Below are 13,711 nucleotides of genomic sequence, written 5' to 3' on the forward strand. Positions count from 1 at the left end.
TTTTAAGAAAAAAAAAACATTTTGTCAAACAGCATTGCAGTGAGCCAATTCAAAGCTAGTCTAACATTCATGACATTAATGGCCACAGTGATAGTCTGGGAAATACTCCAATCCCCAATATGTGAAGTGAGTTCTGCTCAATATGAACCTATTGTATAATGAACTAATTATAATTTGGTGTGGTTCTTTAAATATCTATATATTATAAATATATAAAATTGTGTACTTGTGAAAAATAAAAAAGTAACATAATAAAGGCCAAAAAAAAAAATAATAATTTCAATTAGACTTTCTTTTTTTACCTTTTTGAAATAATCCACAAATACTGACTAACAACTTGATACATAAATGTTCTGTGTTACACAAAAACATGTTGAGGTATCAACCTGCCCAGGTCTGCTATTGATATATCTTCTCATGTCATTTTATATTCTTTGTATGTGCAATGACAATAAAGTCTATGGATCAAATTTTTTATTTGAGATATTTGTAGGTAAAATATCAAATATTTTTTTGTTTTCTGGACATTTTTTTGTTCGTGCCACTGTAAATGAGCTGAACTCACTTACTGCTTTTGTTATGGTTGTCTACGAATTATATGTATCATATACCTTTAAACATTTGAGACAATAAATACATTTTTAAAAATCCTTGAAGTAATAATAAGGATGTAGGTTTTTTGTATTTTTTAATTGACTATTACAGTGCTCATCAGAAGTATGTATTCATGTGGGCGCTTAAGTAAAGTTGTCAATTATGGCTAAGTTAGTATGTGTTTGAAGGTTGGGTGTACAAAGAGGTGTACATACTCTGTAGTGTTATAAAGGTGTATACTGTATGTGCAGGTGCAAAGTAACATAGTTTGTGCGATTTCCCTGTTTTAATTCTATGGGACATGCGCATGATAAATTGATAAAGTTTGCATCAATGCGGCGGTTTTGGTAGAATCTGATAAAAGACATAAATTGCGTGAGACTTGAGAGCTTTTCTTTGCATATCGGTGTGAGTGCGGCTGCTCAGACGGCCCTCCCCCTCTCCGTTCTATCCCTCCGTCCGGTGTAACCCGCGTTGATTCCGCAGTGATTTCAAAATAAATTGAAAAAAAAAAAAACGTTTTGAAACGTAATCACCAAAAGAGAAATCCACAGGATTGTGGCACGCACCGGAGCGGAGCTGTGCAGTGATTGGCTCTGGACTTACACGTGACTCTAGTGGTTCTGCTTTGTGCTCGCGGTATTTATTCATCAACTGTAGCATTGCAGTACAAACGAATCTGACGTCGCACAGCTATGAGCTAAGCCCCAGCCATGTTGCAAGTTTGAGCTCTGTCTGTCCCTCAACACCAGATATATTTGAGGCACAAACAGACAGACAGACAGACAGACAGACAGAGATTCCTTGCTTTTATAGATAGATGGTAGTGTGAAGTGTGTGGGTGCCTCCTGTGTTAGTGTTCTTCTACATTATTGTAGTGAACTGCGTTGCTGTCTGGGGTGTGCTGTTGTTGTGTATAAGCAGTGATGAGCAGCATTAGGAGATGATGAATCAATATTAGGCTAATCTGGCTTGTTTTACTGATCATTGAAGCGACTGTGTGAGTAGTAGCCTGTGATGGTTTTTTACTCCTTATTTATCTGGACGAGGCTTCAGCATCCTCCCACCTTATTAATCAGCGAAGATAAAGGACGACTGGCTTAGATAATAGTAGTAAACAACTGTGAATTCTTTTTTTTTTTATTAGGTATTGCCTGTTGTGTTGCAGCCTTTTCATGTTGGGTAAAATGTGGAGTACATTAGGAAGTGGTTTCCAACTGATCTTGATAGATTTTTTGCTAAAGATGAGAAGAATAATATAATCCTCATTGCCTGTAAAACAGTGTTAGCTCTTGTCTCTGTACAGCCTCCTTTTCCAGATGATAATTACATGATATGTCTAGATTGTGTCCACGTCTGTCTTTCTTTCTGTCTCCATCCCATTTCCTCCATCTTTTTTTTGAAGTCATAATGCTGCCATCACACAATCTACATTCTTTATCAGTCTCAGCCTTCTGCCCCTCACCCTCGACCCCCACCCACTCCTCCATCTGCCTGTCAGTAGCAGTTTCACGCAGTCACTCCTCCCCTGGGCTCCATTTCTCCTGCACCTCCACCCCTGCCTGTGCTCACACAGTCAGACCTCCATCCAGTCACAGCTCCTCACACCATGAAACAGAACTGCCAGCGTCAAACACGCCAAGGTTCTTTGGAATATATTATGACTGTGTTTTGATTGTGGAGGCGTTTGAAGGAGTTTGTTGCAAAGTGGATACGTCGCTTTCTTTTCGACAGTAGCGTGCACGGTCGGGCACCTGTGCGTCCAGAGCTGATTCAGCCTCCCCAGTCCATTGGTCAATGTGTAGAAAAAAAAGCCAGCTTGTTGTATTAGATTTGACCTGCGCTTTCACACTCTCTGGTTTGCCTGAAAGAGGCGAGTGTTTGACGTCTACCCACAGAATGGATGTCATTGTTGTTCAGCATTTGTTTCGCCCACAGCATCCAGTCAGAAATGCTGATTCATGTTTTGGAGGCCTGCTGTTCACGTTTTACCCTTGTGAGAGAAACTGTCCTCACTAAAAGGCTTGCACTAACTCCGTCCATTAGTACAGTGGTTCTCAACCTTTTCAGCCCACGACCCCCAAAATAAAGGTTCCAAAGACCGGGGACCCCCACTGTACACAGACAAGCAGGTCATGTGGAGACAGGGCCGTCTATAAGGGGGAATAAAGAGGAGAGAATTTTGGGGCCCATCCATAAAGTCAACAAAATGATGGTCCGTTGTTCTATGAGTCTGTGATAAACACAATTGTTTATTTATCTGATATCCACTGTTATACAGGAAGTTTATTATTATTTATTATTATTATTATTATTATTATTATTATACAGTCATCTTAAAGATGTGAATTATTGTTTTTATCAGAATAAAAATAGGTTAAAAGTGACCAAAAATGGTGGAAAAGGTGGTGAAATTGGATTTAAAAAACCACAGAAATTGGTTAAAAGGTGCAAATGAGAGTGGCCAAAATCAGACAGAAAAAAGTGGTTCAAAGTGTCAGTATTGGCTGAAAAGTGGCACAAAGGGGGGGTTGGGGGTAATGTAGTTTAAAAAGTAGGAACCATTAGTTTAAACTGGCAAATACTGGACATGACAAATTGTTTCTAACTTCCTAACTCAGCCCTGCAAAAACAAATTCTGTTCCACTCTGATAATAAACCGTATACCTGTCACATAAGGAAAAACTTTGATAAACTTTTTGCTATTCAACTGCAACGTGAAATGCAAGATGAGTCAAGGTCCCCTCCCAAATGGGGTCGCGACCCCAAGGTTGAGAACCCCTGCATTTGTAGTCCATGAGCATAACCATTTCATGTTGTATTAAAGCGTATTTATTTTTCAAACACTAAAGTTCCTGTTGTTTTTCTGTCTTTCTCCACACAGGTTTAAGTGGGCAGCCTGCAGACCATGAAAAGCGAAAAACAGTGTTTGGGCAAAACTTAATTCCACCCAAAAAGCCCAAAACCTTCTTACAGTTAGTGTGGGAGGCACTACAGGACGTCACGCTGATTATTTTAGAAGTGGCAGCCATAGTTTCACTAGGCCTTTCTTTTTATAGACCTCCAGATGCCGAAAGAGAACGTAAGAAACATTTCTTTAAATTGTTAATGTCACTAGATTTAGTGTGTCTCTTCATCCAGCTATAAGTTTATTTTTCCCACTTTGTATAATACAGATATGTTTGTCCTTGTTCCTCTGCAGACTGTGGGAGAGCTGCTGGGGGTGTGGAGGATGAAACTGAATCGGAGGCGGGCTGGATCGAGGGTGCAGCCATTCTCCTTTCAGTTATCTGTGTGGTGCTGGTGACGGCGTTCAACGACTGGAGTAAAGAGAAACAGTTCCGAGGGCTCCAGAGCCGTATTGAGCAGGAACAGAAATTCACCGTCGTCCGTGGAGGACAAGTGATCCAGATCCCTGTGGCAGATATAGTGGTCGGTGACGTTGCACAAGTAAAATATGGTAAGACTTCGGTTCTATTGGACGCAACTACGTCCTAGTGTGGTTTATTATGTTCCGTTGGATGTTTCATACTTTTTTGTGTCGTGTTTACGTGTGTTTCAGGCGACCTCTTGCCTGCTGACGGAGTCCTCATCCAAGGCAATGATCTAAAGATCGATGAGAGTTCGCTCACAGGGGAGTCGGACCACGTCAAGAAAACACTAGAAAAAGATCCAATGCTGTTATCAGGTGACAGATGATGATCAAGTCTTTTTTAATGTTTGAATCCAAGATGGAAAACCAAATTTGAAAGAGTATTTGGTAACACTTTACTTGAAGTTTTATACATAAGGCTGACATTACGCTGTCATGCTAATGAATTTCATTTGCATGACAGGTGTCATGAAGGCTGTCATTAATTGTTGATTGTTACCCTAACCCAACTAGATCCCTCCACCTAACCCAAAAGATGCCAACATAGCTCCAGAGGTGCCATAATTATGCGAAAGGTATCATAATTTAGTGAACGGCACTTAATGCCAGCCTTCATGACACCTTATTAATGCTAATAACAGATGAGCCTTATGTATAAAACTTCAAGTAAAGTGTTAGTGTAACATTTTTTTGTTTTCTTTTTACTAACACACACTTACTACTTATATGCTTTAAGTTTGCAGATAATAACTACATTATAACACAAGAGGCCACATCAATAATGAAATCAATATTGTTTGAGTAATTTTGTCAAGTTCAACATTCATTATTAGCATTTATTATTAATATGTGCCTAATATAATTAGGTTGTTATTATATAGCAGACCACAATACTTTTTAATTCAATTCAACTTTTTTTGTATAGTGCAATTTACAACAGTCATCTCAATGCGCTTATCAAAATATGAAATTCATAATAAGAAAGAAAAAACCCCAGCTGGTTGCTAGCCCCAACACTTCCTGGATTTCGAGGTGTAATGGATCCTGTTTATCTAGTTCATTGTGCCATTTTGGCCCAGTTTGTGCTGTCAGATCATGCTGCATTCTGCAGTAGGCAGGGGCAATGCATGTTTCTGTTAGTGACTCTGTACTATGTTCCACCACAGTGTGTGCTTTACTTTTTCCATCACAAATAGGAGTGAAGGATCTCTAGGTTGTTTACCCTACAACTTTTTCCCTGTTTCTAACCCTGGTATGCAGTAATTGTATTGTGTCATTGTGATTCAAGCTTTCTTTAGTCATTCTTTCACCCATGCTGACAATAGATTTGTGATCAAATGCTTTTGATGAAAGATGTTATACAAGTGTATCATTCTCGGTGCAGCCTTTTGTTTTTATTTCTTGTATGTAAAGAAAGGCTTTATCTCCTCCCTCTAGTTTGAAGCTAAATAAAACACTTCTATGTGAAACACACTGAGCAAATATATTACATCAAACTCAGCATCTTCACCTAAATGCAAAAGCCACAGCAGCCTGTATCAACTGTCCAAAGTGACCCAGTTAAAGTTGGAAACCTGGTATAAGCGTAATGTCATTTTTTTCCTTCCTTGACTCACTGCTGTCTCCCACCTTCTTGCTCAAAGGCACCCATGTAATGGAAGGCTCGGGGAAAATGTTGGTCACTGCCGTGGGCGTCAACTCTCAAACTGGAATAATCTTCACCTTACTCGGGAGCGCAGAAGACGATGACGAGGACGAAGAGGAGAAGAAGAGGGAAAAGGAGGAGAAGAAGAAACAGAAAAAGAGTGAGTGTGCTTCAATACTCGCTGCTGGTCTGGGCTTTATATTAATATTGACCAGAAAACTTTCTGTACACAGACGCAATAATGAAAAAAGCTGAAATGAAAATCCCTCTGTGTGCATTCCTAACACAAGCATTTCTAGAATGACAGTGTTTCAATTGGAAGAATCTAAAGCAGTTCATGAATCATACAAATACGTACTACTTTTAATAATATGTTAAGGTTTCATTTATTCAGACAACTGTTCCTCCAAAAATCTACTTTGATCTCCTGACATGTTTTGACTGACATCTGCCAGTCTTTGTCAGAGATGTCTGCTGATCGCTTTGATGTGTCCTTTGAAGTTTCTTTTGAAGTTTTCTTGACTTTTGCATAATAATTCCAGCAAGATTTGGTTTGTCTTCTTTTTGAATAATGTTTTTATGTTTTATTAATTCAGATGACTGTTCCTCAGGAATTTTTGACATATTATTAAAAAAGAATCTTGCTGGAATTATTACGCGGAAGTCAAGGAAACCAAAGGAAACATCAAAGCGATCAGCAGACGCCTCTGAAGAAAACTGGCAGTTGTCAGTCAAAACATGTCAGGAGATCAAAGTGTATTTCCCAAGGTACAGTTGTCTGAAAAAAATGAAAAATTAACATATTAATTAAAAAGACAAAAAGAATCTTGCTGGAATTATTACACAGACGTTAGGGAAACTTTCAAGAACGTTATTATTTAAATGTCAAAAATACCAAAAAATCTTACTGAAATTACTTGTTTTAATGGCCGTCACCTCCAACATAATGTGATATTCAGACTTCATTATGAGGAAAAAGCTCACATCTACAATCTCTCATGGCTGTGTTTTATTGGTCCACAGACAAAAAGCAGGACGGGTCTGTGGAAAACCGTAAGAAAGGTATGTTACCACTCTACACACACACACACACACACACACACACACACACACACACACACCTCTATATTTCACCGTCTCTATCTCAGTAACCGCCTTCAGGTTATTAGCCTCTGGCTTTATCAGTATCTGGCTTCCCATTTCCCTATGCTGTGTGTTAAAGCCCAGCCTGTTAATAATTGGCTGAAGTGACTTTATGGAACAAATGTGTGATTGCATATTTTTACATGACCCTGTGTCAGCAGCATTGACTGTACGGGTTGTTTCAGGTGACCGTTGTGCTGTCCCACCTCTCCTTTTCTGTTCCTCTTCCTTCTTTGCGCATCCTTCCCTGGCACGTTGTGCTTTGAGCAGCAGGTGCTACTGAATCCAGTTATAGCGATTAGTGATGAGAAGATTAAAGCCATGCAACAATTCTGAGGCCAGAACATCTGCTTTCCCACCCATCTCTCTCCCCCCCTCAGTCCCTCTTACGTTTCGGTGCACTATCCCGGACTAAACTGGTGAGTTTTCCCAGTGACAGCAGCAATGACGGCGAGTGCTGTTTATTTGTGACTCAGTCAGTGAGCCATGCCTGGAGACCTTGCTGGGACACTATGAACAGTGTGCTTGGGTCTGTGACCACAATCCTGGCTCTGCTCCCTGGTGCACGGATTCCCTCTGCCTGCCAGGAATCGACAGTAATCCTTTAGATTGAGATTACTCTGACCGTGTAAGTGCAGAGCGAGGCTGCAGAGCACAGCAGCTGCGGTAACCCAGTGTCCCTGCTTCATACTGTCACACACAATGCTGTGGTCCTCTCCCTTCTGCCGGTGTGTCTTATAGTGTTGCTAAATTCAGCTGGATTCAGGGGTGGCCAGGCAATCTGGTACACCAGGCATCCTATACCAGCCGTCAACCTGAAGTGGCCCAGTCCGGTTTGCTATGTTTTTGGTTTTTTTTGAAGAGCGAGTGACATGGTAACAGGTGGCAAAAAATAATCCAAAAGTGGCAAAAATGTGGCAAGAAAAGAGTGTAGAGTGACTAAAATGGGCCAAAAGATGGGAGGAAATAAATAAAGAGGAACCAGGCAGTATTTAATGGCAAAGGATAGCTTAAATTGGCAAAATGTGGCAAACGATAGTGAAAAAAGGCCAAATGTGGCAAACAATAGTGAAAAAAGGCAAAATGTAGGGAAAAATTTTTTAAAAAGTGGTATTTATTGGGCAAAAGTTATTTCATTTGGATGAAAAGTAGCCAAAATTTGGATAAAAATGTCAAAAAAAACTTGTAAAAATTGACAAAAAAATAGGAAAAACGTAATATTTATTTGCAATGGGTAGCTAAAGTCTAAAAAAAGTGTCAGAACTTTTTGAAAAGGGGCAAAAATGGGACAAAAGAAGTTGTGAAATGTAAATAGGTAAAAAGGGGTTAAAAAGTGTCCCCCTTTCAAGGTTTTCTGGGGGAATAATAATTTAAATGAAGACATAAAGAGCCACATAATGAGCATTAATGATTTAATAACGGCTTCTACATTGTGTCGCTGATAATGTAGTGGGATGGTGTGGACAGAAATGCCAGTCCACCCCTGGCTGAATTCTCTTGATTTGTTATGTTTGACTGCAGACGGTGTATACACGGTTTTCCAGCTGCACTAGCAGCAGCGCCCATGCCCAGCACAGCTAATGACTTTGTCACTGTGAGTGACACGGCAGAGACAGTCCCTGCTGGCTCGTCGGCCGCCCTCGCTTCCACATTTGTCATTAGAGGCGTTGCGTCGCCATGGTTACCAGGTTAGATGTGGGTTTGGGATTCCCATCAGTTCCGCAGGCAAGAGGAAGGTGAGGAGGGTCCCAGGAGAGGGAAGTGATTTAAGGGAATTTGACTGGCAACAACTGCTGTGGTGATTGGGCAAGGCTGTTCTTTAAATCCCACTGTGGATGGATGAACAGTAATTATATTTTAATAATAGGATGTGAGTTATTACTTGTTGTAAAAATGAAAAGTAATCAAGCGGTTTACAGTTTGGAGAACATTTCTCATCGACATGTCTGACGGTGTGCTACTCAGTGGGATTGTTTTTAATCAAAAAGACATTCAGCAGTTTAGTCACGCTGTTCACACTTTGCTCGCTCTGAGTCGTTACCTGGGGCAAAATTGAGAGGTCGTATTCCATTTTAACAAATGACACAACAAGATACAACACGCTCATTTCAGTAAACATGGGTATAATTCTTTTGTTTATTACTTCTGTCAAAGAGGTTATGTTTTCAGCAGCATTTTTTCATTTGGTTGTTTGTCTGTTAGTAGGATTACATTAAAAGTACCTCATTGATTTTTGACCAAATATTTATCCAAAGATCGACCTTATAATAATAATAATAATAATAACTGGGATTTATATAGCGCTTTTTTCGAAGAGACACACATTACAGAAACCATTATTCACACAAGTCACTTACATCAGTCATACCAGTGGTGGTAAGCTACAATGTAGCCACAGCTGCCCTGGGGCAGACTGACAGAAACATGAAACCCCTCTGACCGCCACCATCACCAATATGAATACACATTTCATACCCATTCGTACAAGGCGATGTAATAAACTTGGATAGAGTAGGATTCGAACACCCAACTCTTTTCTTATTAGACGGCTCACTGAGCCACGGTCACCCACGACCTTAGGCCGTGGAAGATTCCATTACATTTTAGAGGAGATCTGGATCACTAGACTGATTCTGGATCAATTTCTAACAAATATATCAAAAAATCTCTCTGATCATTGGCGAAATTCAAAAATTTCATATCTCGGTTTGTTATTGACTGATTTTTATGTCATATTGGTTCCTCAATTACCACAGAGAGTTTAATCTGGAACAGATCTGAATTGCGCAATTCATTACGATTTTTAATGATACTTACTGTATCCTCATTAATGGAGATTTCTTCCAAGCATTTAAAGCAGTGATTCTAAACTGTTGGGTCAGGACCCAAAAGTGGGTCTGGACCTGTACTGGGTGGGTCACGGACAGCTGGTCCAAAACAAATGAATACTTAATGTCTCTCATGTTGGACTTGTCTTTGATTTTGAAAGAAACGTTTATTTTGACAGGTATGCTGTGAAATGCATGTTGCAAAGGAAAAAAAAAATATTTATCTTTTAAAAAAGATTACGTATGTGTGTTTTCAACAGCTATTTTTGATAAACTAAATTTGGTTGGGTCGCGATTTAATGACCGTGGCAAAATGTGGGTCCCAGGGTGAGACCAGTTGAGAACCCCTGCTTTGAAGTGTGAATATTCATATTACCATGATCAGGATCATTGATCCAGATAACAGAGAATATCTGCAAAGAGGATATTTGGAGCTTGGCGGAGGTCTGTGCTCTCTGAGTGCTCTTGTTAGTAGTCATTTTGGAGCTAGGCAGTCTTTATTAACTTTTCAAATGTCATCTTATTAAGCCTGTTTGTATGACACATAACTCTTAAAGCTCCTGATTGCGATTTGATGAATAACATTTTTGCTGTGCTGTCTGTTGCAGCTAAAGCCCAGGATGGCGCTGCGATGGAGATGCAGCCTCTGAACAGTGACGAAGGAGGTGACGCAGAAGAGAAGAAAAAAGCCAACCTGCCTAAGAAGGAGAAATCTGTTCTTCAGGGCAAACTCACTAAATTAGCTGTACAGATCGGCAAAGCAGGTGAGTCGGATGAAATTACACTATTCTAATCTGTTAGACTAAACATCATTGTTTGTTTTTCTCACGTCCTCCAGGTCTGGTGATGTCAGCCATCACCGTTTTAATCCTGGTGGTCCTGTTCGTAGTCGACACTTTCTGGATCCAGAACCTGCCCTGGGTCAAGGACTGCACTCCAATTTACATTCAGTTCTTTGTGAAATTCTTCATCATTGGCGTCACCGTCCTGGTGGTGGCCGTCCCTGAGGGCCTCCCGCTGGCTGTAACCATCTCCCTGGCGTATTCGGTCAAGGTAAAAAGTCTCCAAGCCAATTGACTCGTGCCAGAGCTGACAAGCTTATCCTTTTCTTCAGCCTATTAAAATGAGCAGCCCGGGCTGTTAAGACTTGGCTAAAGTGATACGCTAAAGTATGCTGTGATCCCTGTGCTGGAGTTAAACAACAGCAGGATATAATCACTCAAGACTTTTCATATTAGTTGTTAAAGCTCTGCACCTGGTGAACATTCTGGAGAATCTAACCAAGTCATTGGCTGTGTTCGAAATCGCATACTCCGTACTGTGCACTACACTCTCAATGTGTATATACTATTAGTATGATTAGGATGGTGACCATTCCCACTATTATTCCAAGTTTCCCAAGATGCATTTCGAACCTACATCTACAAACCTACAAACACCTAAAGCACACTGAGGCTAATAATCTGCGTTGATTCGCCACCTTTAAAAGTTCTAAAAGTATTTTAAGAAAGTGACCAAGTAGAATATAAACATGTAGTCATTTGATCCATAAAACTCGCGGACATTTCTGAGATTTTTGTAGTTCCGCCATTATGCTACTGACAAAACTTACAGGTTAACTTGAAAACAAGAGCCCTGTTTACAAAAGCGTTAAATGAATGGAAGACAAGATGAGATGTTTTTGTTTTGAAAATGGGATGTTTGACTCTTAGCTTGAAGCTGGTCCCAGGATGATTTTACGGTCCACTCGCAATGCATCATGGGGCGGTTGAATATGACTTGTGTGCCCAACATGCATACTTCAAATTTTTCTCGATATATTATACATCCGGGTGTTTTTCATATTATCTAATGTGAACGCACTACTTAATAATTAGACTTCAGACTTAGTATGAGTAGTACTGTTAGTGTTTCATTTTTAACACGGTAATTATTAGGTCCCGAGCACCAAAGGTGATGCAAAGATCCCTGTGTTCCCGTAAGGATTTTTCTCTGGACACTTTACCTGGATTTTTGAGGCCATTCCCGTGGGCAATTTCATGAAATTTGGCAGGACGGTAGAGTTTGGTGAAAAATTTAACGTATAGTTCTTTGATGCAATTTCAGGACTCGTTAGCGCCACCTAGAGTTTGTAACTTTTCACTGGTTTGAACTAGTTAGATGGCATTCGGTTGGTATATACAGTGGACTGTGACTAGCAAAAATTTAGTTTGAACCTATAGCCTCAATTTAACAGGAAGTCTGCACTTTTTAATTTAATTTGCCAAATTTGGCACTTTTTCTCAATTTTTGGTCAAACCACAACGTCTATAAAAGAAAACTCCTCATAGATGGTTCATAATTTCCACTTGAATTTTTGGATTCGTGTGCTTGACAAGTTTGAGACAAATAATTAATTTACTTATTATTGTGACTTTTTATTTTACAGAAAATGATGAAAGATAACAACTTGGTCCGTCACCTGGACGCCTGTGAGACAATGGGTAACGCTACAGCGATCTGCTCCGACAAGACTGGAACCCTGACCATGAACCGTATGACGGTGGTGCAGGCTTACATTGCTGAAAAGCACTACAGGAAGGTCCCCGAACCAGAGAGCATCCCCTCCAACATTTTGGACATGCTCATTCTTGGCATAGCTGTCAATTGCGCCTACACCACAAAGATCATGGTACGCAAAAGTGAAGGTCACTGTTAGAAAACAGACCTTTTTCACAAGTTTTACTTACTTGGTTGTTTTTGCTCCTCAGTCTCCAGAGAAAGAAGGGGGTCTACCTCGGCAGGTGGGCAACAAGACCGAATGTGCCTTGCTCGGCTTCTCCAACGACTTGAAACGTGACTACCAGGCCATCCGCAAAGAGATCCCCGAAGAGAAACTCTACAAAGTCTACACCTTCAACTCAGTCCGCAAATCCATGAGCACCGTGTTGAAGATGGCTGATGGCAGCTACCGCATGTTCAGCAAAGGAGCCTCAGAAATCCTCCTAAAAAAGTAAAACAAAATATATCGCAATATTTTACAGCATGATTATTGTATCGATCCAAAAAATTCCAATTTAATTTTTTTAATCATGTTTTTTAACAAAAAAAATAAATAATTGCGCTAACATATGCATAGCCCAGTCACTAGGTATCAGTGAACCACATCAGACCTTGGTAAACTGTCTCACTCCTCAATGCATTTTAGTTTGGAAGTGGAATGCACTTTATTTTCATAAAACATACTTGGTACTTTAATAGAGGTATATGGTTACTTTTTTATAAGAACTTAGGAACTTAACAAATAAACATAACACTTTTTTTTAGATATTGCTACTTGAATTACAGTTTGTTACAATTTTCTTGTTAAACAAAATGAAATACATTTTATTCTTGTACATTTTGTACTTGGAAAGGTGACATTTGTAAATATTGATATTGCAACATTATCACAATGTGTATTACAGTATCGGGATATATCGTATCGTTACAGGCTAATTGTGAATCGTATCGTCAGATTCATGGCAATAATAATAATCCCTACTGCTCTGGCGGGGTTGGGGTCAATTATAACTGTAGTCGCGTAATTGGTAAATAATTACAATAATGATGTAATTATAATTGTAATCGTAATTATGAAAAACATCTTGCTGTTGTAATTGTAATTGAGTTCAGATAAACGCAGAATTGGAGAACCATGTTATGGTTCTGTGGCTTACACATACGTAGGTAATTATTAAATAATGTTCCACATCAAGTTTGCCTGTTGTGCTCTCTATAGGATCACTTTACTATTTAAAAAGAATTTGAAAATGAGGAGTATACTTACAGTAGATAATACTAATACCAAAAATATTAATACCTATAGTTTAATGGATAAGGAAATCTAAGGTAACCAATAGATGAGAAACAAATTGGATGATTTTTTTTCAACCTTGGCGTTGGGACCCCATGTGGGGTCGCCTGGAGTTTAAATGTGGTCGTATGAAATGTCTGGTAATTAATAAAAAAAAACTGAATCACTGATTTTTTTAATTATTCTTTTTCAAATCAAAATACAATCTATATTATATACTTTCATTTTGTCAAAAATAAATGTAGTTTTAATTTGATTTAAAATGCACCAGAAATTCTTGATATCGATATATA

General features: G+C 39.3%; 1 protein-coding gene across 4 annotated transcripts in view; it reads left to right on the top strand.

Moving 5' to 3' along the window:
* Positions 1–13,711, top strand: part of atp2b1a (ATPase plasma membrane Ca2+ transporting 1a) — a 60,665-nt gene that overhangs the window by 29,413 nt on the left and 17,541 nt on the right. For all 4 annotated transcript variants that reach the window (XM_028451781.1, XM_028451783.1, XM_028451784.1 and 1 more), the window contains exons 3-11: positions 3,479–3,676; positions 3,797–4,054; positions 4,157–4,282; positions 5,611–5,772; positions 6,636–6,674; positions 10,192–10,347; positions 10,422–10,636; positions 12,012–12,254; positions 12,334–12,575. In XM_028451781.1, the coding sequence (XP_028307582.1) occupies positions 3,479–3,676; positions 3,797–4,054; positions 4,157–4,282; positions 5,611–5,772; positions 6,636–6,674; positions 10,192–10,347; positions 10,422–10,636; positions 12,012–12,254; positions 12,334–12,575 (1,639 nt within the window). The remainder of the gene's footprint in view (positions 1–3,478; positions 3,677–3,796; positions 4,055–4,156; positions 4,283–5,610; positions 5,773–6,635; positions 6,675–10,191; positions 10,348–10,421; positions 10,637–12,011; positions 12,255–12,333; positions 12,576–13,711) is intronic.

The sequence above is a fragment of the Gouania willdenowi genome, chromosome 6 (genome assembly GCF_900634775.1).
Source record: "Gouania willdenowi chromosome 6, fGouWil2.1, whole genome shotgun sequence".
Classification (NCBI taxonomy): domain Eukaryota; kingdom Metazoa; phylum Chordata; class Actinopteri; order Blenniiformes; family Gobiesocidae; genus Gouania; species Gouania willdenowi.